Source organism: Octopus bimaculoides, chromosome 5 (assembly GCF_001194135.2).
Source record: "Octopus bimaculoides isolate UCB-OBI-ISO-001 chromosome 5, ASM119413v2, whole genome shotgun sequence".
NCBI classification, from domain to species: Eukaryota; Metazoa; Mollusca; class Cephalopoda; order Octopoda; family Octopodidae; genus Octopus; species Octopus bimaculoides.
In genome coordinates, this window is record NC_068985.1 from 33,611,078 (window position 1) to 33,623,325 (window position 12,248).

Sequence of the window (12,248 nt, forward strand, 5' to 3'; positions counted from 1 at the left end):
AAAAGCTCTACTTTGTAATTTGTCCATTTTCTGTATTTAGCCCTGTGTGGCTATAATAAAAAGATATCTATCTATCTATCTACCTCTATCTATCTATCTATCTTTATTTATTTATTTATTTTGCAGTCAATCAAAATATCTAATAGAGTATAGATAAAAATCAGGTTGATAGTTAAGAAAAACCAACTTCAAATGGTGATTAAAACAAAATGTTGTACTGAGATAACAGTCTTGGATGATTTGGGAAGACAGAGAAACCATTAGTTAAATGCAACTCTCTTTAAGGGTCCTTGTTATTAATCTCTGGTTAACCAGATAAAATGAACAAACAAGAACACCTTTATGTAGCTACACAATCTGTGAGAAATATTAACAAAATTCCCTACTCACTTCAGTGGAAGAAAGAGTCACATAGACGTAGCTGTGTGGGAAGAAGCTTGCTTCCCAACCACATGCTTCCGGGTTCAGTCCCACTGTGTAACACCTTGGGTAAGTGTCTTCCACTATAGCCTCAGGCTGACCAAAGCCTTGTGAGTGGATTTGGTAGAGAGAAACAGAAAGGGTATTATGCTATAAAAAATTTGCCTTGGCAAATTCATTCCAACCCATGCATGCATGGAAAAGTGGATGTTAAAATAGTGATGATGATCATGATCTTGATGATTATGATGATCATGATGACGAAAGTGTTTGAAAATTCATAATGTTAAGACACATCACACTATAATGATGGTGGTAATGGTGCTGATATTTGCGGTGATGGTGCTGGTGCATGTGGTAACATTGTCTTGCACATAGGATGATGGCACAGTAATTTCCAAATACCTTTCCCTCATTTCAATATTCTTTTATTACCTTACAGCTTTCAATCATTGAATCTCAGCCCTGCTTCAAGAGTATATAGTTAATGATATTGTTCACCAGTACTTGTTTGGTATTTATTTTTATGATGGATAAAAAAATTTAACTGCTTGCATGATATGGACTAAAAACAGAACAGACTCACCTGCAATCAATAGTGTATTAATATTAGGCAAGCTGGCAAAATTGTTACTGCACTCAGCACCGAGTTAAATGCTTAGTGGAAATTTCATCCATCTTTACGTTCTGAGTTCAAATGCCAGTGAGGTTGACTTTGCCACTTGTCATTTCAGGGTAGATAAAATAAATACCAGTTGAGCACTGGAGTCAACATAGTCGACTTATCCCCTTCACTGAAAATGGTGGCCTCATGTCAAAATTTGAAACCAATATTAGGCGAGCTGGCAGAATTATTAGCACATTGAACAAAAGGCTCAACAGAATTTCTTCTGGCTCTTTATGTTCTGAGTTTAAATTCTGATGAGGTCAATTTTGCCGTTCATCTTTTTGGGGATCAATAAAATTAAGTACCAAGCAAGTACTGGGTGGTGGGGTCAATAAAAATAAATACCAGTCAAGTACTGGCATCAATATAATCAACTTTTAAGGCAGCTAGCTGGCAGAATTGTTAGCACTTCAAGTGAAATACTTAATGGTATTTTGTCTGTCTTTAGTCTGAGTTCAAATTCTGCTGGGGTTGACTTTACCTCTCATCCTGTCGGGACTGAAAAACAAATACCAGTTAAGTATTGATTGGAGTGTATGTAATTGACTCCCTCCCCCCACTGCCTCCCCTCCAAAATTGTTAACCTTCTGCCAAAATTTGAAATCAATATAACCAAGATGCCCCTTACCCTCAAAATTACTGGCTGGTGCAAAAATAAAATTTTTAAAAAAAGTAATTAGAAAACATTATTCAAACATTGTTGGCACTCTGTCGCTTACGATGTCGAGGGTTCCAGTTGATCCGATCAACGGAACAGCTTGCTCGTGAAATTAACATGCAAGTGGCTGAGCACTCCACAGACACGTGTACCCTTAACGTAGTTCTCGGGGATATTCAGCGTGACACAGTGTGACAAGGCTGACCCCTTGAATTACAGGCACAACGGAAACAGGAAGTAAGAGTGAGAGAAAGTTGTGGTGAAAGAGTACAGCAAGGTTTGCCACCATCCCCTGCCGGATCCTCGTGGAGCTTTTAGGTGTTTTCGCTCAATAAACACTCACAACGCCCGGTCTGGGAATCGAAACCGCGATCCTATGACCGTGACTCCGCTGCCCTAACCACTGGGCCATTGCGCCTCCACTTCAAACATTAGGCAGTGGAAATTTACAAAAGAAAAGTGAAAAAGCTTGCCAATTTATCTTGACACAAAAAAAACAAAAAAAAACAGGAAGATCATTTCTATATTGCTGATTAATCAAGATTAATAAAAGTTATATGAATTATTAACTTCATATGGATACAATAAAGATTGACAAGTCAGTGAAGGATCCTTGACCTACTAGCGGTAACAGCTAAATTCCCCTCAAATTATACCTTACCATTTTAAAGAAAAAGTCATATTAGATAATGTGATTCTGTGATTCTGAGTTACTTTCACATAGAAAAAGGACAGGTTGGTTATGGTTGAATGCCTTTAATCATAGATCTGCTGGGTTACGATGATCTGAGATTAGACATCAATAATCACCCAAGACTGATACAAATGGTTTTCTCAGTTTTTGCCAGTAGAGTAGTTTAGATGTAAAAACTATTAAAGAGAGAGAGAGAGAGGGAGAATATTTTTAATACATAATGCAAAAGTAAGATTTTGAAGTTGTACTTGTTTGGCAAGTGACTTGATCTGAAATCATGTGTTGAGACTGAAACTATTACATTATGGAAAAGTTGTGGTAGACATTTAAAACACACACGTGTTGTTGTATTCACTTGTATATCATTTCGTGATTGCCTTGTATGCTATAATGGTTTGTCCTACAACTTTGAACTAGTCATTGACACAATTCCTCTGTATAATCATGATTAATATGTTTTGAATATACAGGCATGAAAAGGAAAACTAAACTAGAAAAATCATGTGCCTAGAAAACCACTGCAAGTGTGGTTAATATTATTGTTGCTGCTGCTGCTGCTGCTACCACTACTACTACTGTTACTATTACTTCTACTGTAACTGTTGCTGGTAATACAATGAGGAAGCTTCTACACCAGTGGTTCCTGACCCTTTTATTTAAATGAATTTTCTTATGGACCCCTTAATATGCTTATCCTTATGTATATGTATGTATATATGTATATGTATATATATATATATATATATATATATATATATATATATATATATATATATATATATATATATATATATATATATATATATATATTTATAGAGAGAGAAAGAGAGAGAGAGAGAGATAGAGAAAGAATTTGTTTTAAATCTCTGAGCGAGAGATATACAGTAACAGTAGTGGATAGTAATGTTTATATGCCAACAGAATGTGGCAGTCCTACATAGGATGATGTTACTGTTGTTTTATATATGAAATTTGGAATTTAGTTCACAGACTCCCAATACTACCTTTGCAGACCACCATGGGTCTGCAGACCCCAGGTTAGGAACCACTATTCTACACAATCACTCAACCTGTATTAAATAGAGCCAAATCTCGCTTGACCTATACTTTAATGCCTTATAAAAGGACATACACATTAGTGAATGTAACCACAGATGCAGGTGTGGCTGTGTGGTAAGAAGTTGGCTTCCCAACCATATGATTCTGGGTTCATTCACCACCACACCCCCCAATGTGTGGCATCTTGGTCATGTGTCTTCTATAGCCTCAGGTTGACCAAAGTCTTGTGAGTGGATTTGTTAGACAGAAACTGAAATAAGCCCATTGTATGTGTGTGTTGTGTTTGTCCCCCACTGTCACTTAACAACTGGTGTTGATTTGTTTACATCTCCATAACTTAGGGGTTGGGCAAAAAGAGATTGATAAAATAATATCAGGTTTTAAAAAAATAAGTACTGTGATCAATTTGTTCAACTAAATCCTTCAAGGTGGTGCCTCAGCATAGCCTCAGTCAAATAACTGAAACAAGTAAAAGATAAAAGATAGATACACTAAATCTGATGAAGAGATGGGATGGTCATGGCTGGAATATCTTGCTCATAGATCTACTTGATCAGAGCTGACTAAGGGCTGAACATCAACACCAACAACAGCATTAGTCCTTCATGAACTATGTTTTGGTATCATCATTGTGGTTCTCTCAACAAACTATGCTTATTGTGACTGTTTTAATTTCCAGTCAAAATCATTTCAACTTGGTTATACCTACAATAGTTTGGAGGTGGGGATGCCAAAACTTACATTCCTTTTCCCAAATATCGCTAATTTCCCAAATGATTATATATTGTTTCTTTCAGTTTTAATTTGTACCCATTGGTCCTGGGGTGCAAATTTCCTGTTTTAAAGGGATCTAAATTAAACCCTTCCATCAACAGTTCATGTTAACTTATGTTCCATACATAAGCTTAATAATGACATTTTACTAAATTCTTCATCATTTCCAAAATTAATTGAAACAAAGGCAACGTATTTCAACAGGAATACGGTAACAAAAAAGATTAAAGTCTTAAATTATGGAGGTCACATGCCCAACAGAGATTTATTTGTGACAGAATCTTACAGATGGATTCTCTTCTTATCACTAACCCATACGTATTTTTCAATTGAGGGATATCTTTATTCTATAGGTCTTCAAAAGCACACAGCAACCAGTCATAACGTCAGTAACAAATGTCATCATCAACACCATTTCACCCAAGTGATGACAAGCATGGAACTTATAGACACTGGTGCACATTTGCATGCACAAATGTACACATGCATGCATACAGATACAAATATACAAAACAAAGTTCCTGCTGTTTCTGTCAACAAAACTCCTTAACATTGGTCATCTGAGAACTATTAGTAAAAGACATTTATCCAAGTTGCTGCACAGTGGGACTGAACCTAAAGTCATGTGGTTGCAAGATGGACTATCTAACTACATGGCTATACCTCTATCTATAGCCATGCCTGTGTGACTATGGTTTGAATATTGTTTTATTATAGGTCTGTTTGATCTGGACCAACTTGGATCTAAGCAACAACAAAATACAAGTTATACAAAATTCTTTGCACACTTTGGCTGCTGCAACTCTATTGTGAAAGCTGTGTAACAAACACTAGCAGTGAATTCAGTAAGTCTAAAATAAAGGCCTACTTTTAGTTCCTACAGATACAAGAAAGCTTTGCCAAATAAACAAGGAATCAGTGATATCTTACAAACTTTACCAGTGTCAGCAATAACTGTAAACATAACACATGCAACGTTTTAATCACTATCTCTAGCCTGTATTTTAATAAATACAGGCTTGAGATAGTGATTAAAATGTTTTTTTCTTTTTCTTTCTTTTTGGTTCAGTTTCTTAAAAATTATTTTGAAGTTTACTAGAATATATCTTAGAAGATATTCCATTTACTTTTCAGTGCTAAGTCAAATTCAAAGTGTTTATAACATTCTTTAAAACACCTAACTTAATCTTCTCTCGTGGAATACTTATTCAACACTTCAAATGATTTATTTACAGTTTGTGTTTTGGGATATTTTACATGCCTTATTTATTTGATTATTTTGTTGTTGTTGTTGTTAGTGCTGCCTCACTGGTTTGTTATAATAAATCTTGGGTAATGGCTAAATTCCCAGAATATATAGATATTTTTACATAGAGTTTTAATTGTATTTCATGTGTGTTTGTGTGTGAGTATTATTATTTTCTTTCTTTCCATTATTGATAACATTGTTCAAAAAATATTGTACCTTTCTTAAATATCCAGTTTTTATTGTTCTTGAATAAGGAACTTTGTAAATAATATCACACTGAAGAAAGAGAATTGCAGCCAACCAAATTCATTGTGTATTTAGCTACAGTTTGAAGGAACATCCCATCATATCCTAGCAACACAGCTATCTCTGTGACATAGACCCTTAATTTTCAATGACCCTATTCACTTAGTTGTATACAGGTACCACTGCTGTAAATAAGTAGCATGGGAAAGTACAACTTGCTACTATAGTTTACTGGTATCTAACTACTGATGTAGTTCGCACTTGAGAAGTTAGTTGTCACCTATCAAAGTCATTTCATCCACATTTCGTATTGAATAGCAGCCATGCTTGTACATGAAACTCACAGGATCTCACATAAATCTACTGTTAATAAATAATATAGGTGCAGGCAATGGCCATGTGGTAAGAAATTTGCTTCCTAACCACATGGTACCAGGTAAGTCTCATTGCATGGCACATTGGACAAGTGTCTTCTACTATAGCCCTGGATTGACCCAAACTGTGTGAGTGGATTTGATAGATGGAAACTGAAATATATATATATATATATATATATATATATATATAATGAATTGCTAAAGTAAGAGAACTGGGATGTCCCAAAATTTTCAGTTTTCATAAAAAATTTAATTGCATGTTGGTTTTAGGAGCTTAGGGCAAAAAGCTTGTTTAATCCTTTAGCATTCAAACCAGCCATATCCAGCCTAAATATTAAACCAGTTTTATGTTAAAACTGGCCAGATCTGGCCTCTCATGCCTATCCTATAATATCTTTCTAAAACTAAGCAATCATATCATGAAAATTTCTTAGCTACAAGGTAACACATGATTAATTCAAAACAGTGTGAATGAATAAACATTACATTTGAGAAAATAATGTGAAGACTAAAGGGTTAAACTGTATTCTATCTGATCCCACCCCACCATTGCAAATTGGGATGTGGTGATATAAAAGCATTTCAATCACTCGTGTCTTTTCAAATACTTGTCGTTTCTGGTCTCAGGAGGCTTGCCAATGCTTTAGGCACAACTCCTCCCTCCTGACTAAACAAAAAACAATAAAATAAAAATTACTTTCAATGACTTTTCTGAATTTTTTTTTTTTTAAATCACAAATCTAAATAAATTAGTAAATTGTTTACATTATTTAGATAAAAATTGTATGAATATAAAAGTTACTACAAGCCCATCCATACTACTGCAACTGTTAGCTAGTTATTCAAATTTACTGAAACTTCACTCTACAGTGCATGTGTAAAACCCCCACCCACCCACACACATTTATTTAATTACATCAATCTTACCTAGGGAATCTAAAATGGTTCAATATTAATCATTTATTTGTTGCAGACATTTAATGTAATTTTTTTCAGAAACAGAAATCTTTAGTCATCTTTCCATTTCTCATCTTTCTCCCGTAAATTATGAAAATGTTTAGAGTAACACTGTATTAACAATAAAAGATTGGAAAATGTTTGAAATCTATAAAATTACTTTTTAATTATATACTCAATATATTTTCTATCATCAGCTTTCAAGTTTAATTTATATGCTTCTTTTCTTTTTCTTGTTAGGGTTTTTAAGAAAAGCAGTCCCAATGGACAGGTATGTATTTATGTATTACACATTGTACTTTTCGTCACTCGTTATATTATGAATGATGGATTTTCAGTACTAGAAGGAAGCAAACTATTCCTTGTTGTTGTACTACTACTACTGCTGCTACTGCTGATAATAATAATAATAATAATAATAATAATAATAATAATAATAATAATCCTTTTGACTCTAGGCATGAAACTTTGGGGGGGGGGTCTAATCGATTACATCAACCCCAGTGCATAACTGGTACTTATTTCATTGACCCTGACAGGATAAAAGGCAAAGTCAACCTCAGTGGAATTTGAAATCAGAAAGTAGTGACGGGCGAAATACTGCAAAGCATTTCATCCAGCACGCTGATGATTCTGCCAGCTCGCCACCTTAATAATAATAATAATAATAATAATAATAATAATAATAATGATGATGATGGTGGACTCACCTATCGGAGACAATGTATGAGTGTTCAGCTGTTTGCCAAATGACCTACTACTACTACTACTAATAATAATAATAATAATAATAATAATAATAATAATGATGATGATGATAATGGATTCTCTCCTGTGAAAGACAACATATGAGTGTTCAGCTTTTGTTGAATGGCCTGCACAAATGATTTGTTTATAGCAATCAAATGTATGTGCTGTACATTAGCTCACTCTCTCCATCAAATTGATGTTGCTTGAACAGGTGCACAGTGTACCATGCATCAGGAGTCAAAGTGATTGCAGAGCAACATGAGATGAAGTGCTTTGCTCAAGAACACAATGCACCACCTGGTCTTCGAATTGAAACCATGATCTTGCAATCACGAGTGCAACACCCTAACCTCTAGGCCATACTGCTGGAGCTTGTGAAATCAAGAGCTCTGAGAAGTGAAATGAACATAATAATAATAATCCTTTCTACTGAAGGCTCAAGGCCAGAAATTTGTGGGAAGGTGACTAGTCGATTACATCGACCCTAGTGTTTCACTGGTACTTAATCTATTGATCATAAAAGGATAAAAAGAAAAGTCGACCTCAGCAAAATTTGAACTCAGAACATAGCGACAGGTGAAATACCACTGAGCATTTCGTCCAGCACACTAATAATTCTGCCAGCTCACCACCTTACTACTATTAATAATAATAACCCTTTCTACTGAAGGCAGAAGGCCTGACATTTTGTGGGAGGGGACTAGCCAATTATGTTAACTGCAGTGTTTCACTGGTACTTAATTTATCAACTCCAAAAGGATGAAAGGCAGAGTTGACCTCGGTGAAATTTGAACTCGGAACATCATTTGACACACCCAGCAACAGAAGAATTAGCCAACTTTATCATTGTGTACGTCGTATTGTGTAGACTGGGTTACCACCAGCACTAGAGAAGTTATCTGTGAAAAGACTGGCTCAGTTCTTTGAGCTACTGCCTTATAGTTGGGTAGCCTTTGATACAGCCTGTGGAGTCAATATCATATTTGTATATTCCATTTGTAGCATATTTCTACATACAGCTGGATGACCTTACTGTCACCGACTACTTTAAAGCATGTTACTGGGGACATTGTATCATGCTAAATAGGTTATCTGCAACAGAACTAAAAAGACTTTCTACATTGTATTAGTTCTTTATTGGAACTATGGCTCTCCAAGATGAGTAGTTTGTGATGTGCTTTGCACAGCCCATGTTTCATTTGCATGTTCTATTTTTGGCATGGTTTCTATGACCTGATATACTTTTATCATTTTATCATGCCAACAACACTATGAAGTCTGTCTGCAGTCCTCTGTATCCTCTATCAGGTCTTAGTTACTTCCTGCCTCAGAGGCAAGTAGCCTGTGTGCTCTTTTTGGGTCTCTTCTTTGGCTAAGCTTTAACAACATTTCTTAAAGTGTCCATTACTATAAGTCTGAATTTGAGTGAGCTAATTTAACCAAATACTTCAGCTACTATGCTGTAAACTTGTCTTGTTTGTCCATCAGTCCTATATAGTTTTTAATGATATATTGAGACTGCATTTGTTTTGCTTATCTCATTAAGCATCATATTTCTGTATTGAATTTCATGAATCTGTAACATGAATGTTTGTTGTAAATTCAATACAAGAGCATCTATCTTAGCATGGTTCTTGTTGCTAACAGTATTAAGTAAAAACAAAAACAATTTTTTTAAAATACTATTTCACCTTCGGGCATGTTCTTGAGATATATGCTATACTTTTAATTATAATTATATAGTTTTAGAAATAAAATTTATTGAAACTACAAATCTTTGAAAACATTTTTTTAAATATCTAAAATAAAAGGAAAAAGTAATAATAAGCAAAAGTAAAGTTCAGTAAAAATATAATTTATGAGATAAGATGTTGAGGTACTAGAGAATTTTACTGCCAACATATATGGTTAGTTAATTAGACATGAGATCTTTTTGCAAAGAAAGTTGTGTTAAGCGTCTACCTAGCAACTTCATCATTTTAACATCTGTTTTCCATGCTGATTTATATTGGATATGTCTACTACAAAGTATTTGGTCAATAATTTCAGTGTTTTGGCATCTCTTCTGGAAAACTCAACATTCTGAAGTTTCATTTCACCTTCCTTCCTTATTGTCCCTCTTTACCAGTATCATCCACATGGCATTTTTCACCCAGATCTTGTTCAAACCATTATTGTCATCCTTTCTACATTCTTTGGCTGATGTTTCTAATAATCAACTGCTCTCTCTCTCTCTCTCTCTCTCTCTCTCTCTCTCTCTCTCTCTCTCTCTCTCTCTCTCTCTCTCTCTCTCTCTCTCTCTCTCTCTCTCTATGCATGCATGTCATCCACATCATCATTTAACATCCATTGTCCATGCTGGCATGGGTTGGACGATTTGACCAGGGCTGGTAAGCTTAGGGGCTGCACCAGACTCTAGTCTGATTTGGCATGGTTTTTACATCTGGCTGCCCTTCCAAATGCCAACCACTCCAAGAATGTAATGGGTGCTTTTACATGCCACTGACACAGGTATCAATTTGCATGACACCAATATCTGTCACAACTATGGTTTCACCTGGCTTGATGGATCTTCTTCTCAAGCACATCATCATCATTGTCATTTAATGTCTGCTTTCCATGTTGGCATGGGTTAGACGGTTTGGCTGAGGACTGGCGAGCCAGAAGGCTGCACCAGGCTCAATCTGATCTGGCAAAGTTTCTACAGCTGGATGCCCTTCCTAATGCCAACCATTCCGTGAGTGTAGTGGGTGCTTTTACATGCCACCGGTACAAGGGCCAGTCAGGCAGTTCTGGCAACGACCACACTCAAAAGATGTTTTTTACATGCTACCTGCACGGGAGCCAGTCCGGTGGCACTGGCAATGACCACGCTTGAATGCTGTTTTTCATGTGCTACCGGCACATGTGCTGGTAAGGCGATGCTAGCAATGATCGCGCTCGAATGGTGCTTTTTACGTGCCACCAGCACGGGAGCCAATCCATGGCCCTGGCAACAATCAGGTGGTCTTAATCAGTAGTCTAATGAATAATATAAACAATATAAATGTTATGTCCATAACAGATTATATCTTCAACTTCATTCCGTAGGTTATAAATCATTAGTCTTGAGAATACAAATGCTATGTATATAATAGATTATGTCTTCAGTTTTGTTCCATAATTAAATATTAACCTTGGTTGCGTCCAACACCCCTGGGCTCCACACTAATCACTATTGCCACTCCCATTCTCAAAACATCAACCTTCTCTGTTCATGTTTTTCCCCTTAGGAAAAGTGGAACATTAATGGCGTCAGTCCCACCAGTCTAGAAAGATTTGCAAGATCATAGGGGCTGCCCTTTCCCTCAAATCCAGTAAGTTTAGAAGAAAAAATCCATACACAGAGCAAAATAGAACAGTAGTATAGATTAGACTAAAACAGATTGGATACAAAAGAAGTCTTCTTGATTCATTGCAGTCTTTCGTTTCATCCCTCACAGTATTAAGTTTAAATCCTGTTGGAAAGAGTTAGTGAAAAAATACCCTTTGTTATATAAGCTAAAGTTAGTTCTGATTAAGTAGGGTTTTGATCAAAAGGGTCCAGCTATGAACATCCTACCCTCATTTCAGACATTGTGTAATTTCCTTATTTTTTTATGATGGTAGGATGTGATTTTGGAGAGATTTGGTTGCTATTTCTAGCTGATTGAACATCTACATAGAAGACCTCATTAGCTCAATGCTCCCTGAGTATTACCTACTCACTTCAGTCTGCTGCTTCTTCTTATCATTATCATTATCATCAAGGTGGCTAGCTGGTAGAATTGTTAGCACACTGGTTGAAATACTTAGCAGCATTTGGCCATTTTTATGTTCTGGGTTCAAATTTCGCCTAAGTTGACTTTGCCTTTCATCTTTTCAGAGTCGATAAAATAAGCACCAGTTGAGTATTGGGAGCAATGTAATTGACATAACCCCTCCCTCAAAATTACTGGCCTTGTGCCAAAATTTGAAATCATCATTATTACTACTACTACTACTACTACGATTATTATTATTATTATTATTATTATTATTTTCATTTTATTTTTTTATCTAGTTTCAGCTCATGAGCTGTGGCCATGCTGGGGCACCGCCATATTATTATTATTTGGCAAAAAAAAATATGACAAATTTTCTATCATTTACTTGTTTCAGTCTTTGAACTATGGCCATGCTAGGGCACTGCTTTAAAGGATTAAACTGAACAAATGAACCTCAATTCCTTCTTTTTTTTTAAAAAAAAAAACCTATTCTATTAGTCACTTTTTCTGAGCTGCCAAGTTATCAGGGCCTTAAACAAATGAGCAACAGTTGTCAAGTGGTGATGGAGGACAAACACATGCACACACACACACACACACACACACACACAC

General features: G+C 35.7%; 1 protein-coding gene across 3 annotated transcripts in view; it reads left to right on the forward strand.

Moving 5' to 3' along the window:
* The window catches only part of LOC106869179 (beta-arrestin-1), a 275,729-nt gene that overhangs the window by 172,509 nt on the left and 90,972 nt on the right, over positions 1–12,248 (forward strand). For all 3 annotated transcript variants that reach the window (XM_052968277.1, XM_052968278.1, XM_052968276.1), the window contains exon 2: positions 7,342–7,372. In XM_052968277.1, coding sequence (XP_052824237.1) covers positions 7,342–7,372 — 31 coding nt within the window. The remainder of the gene's footprint in view (positions 1–7,341; positions 7,373–12,248) is intronic.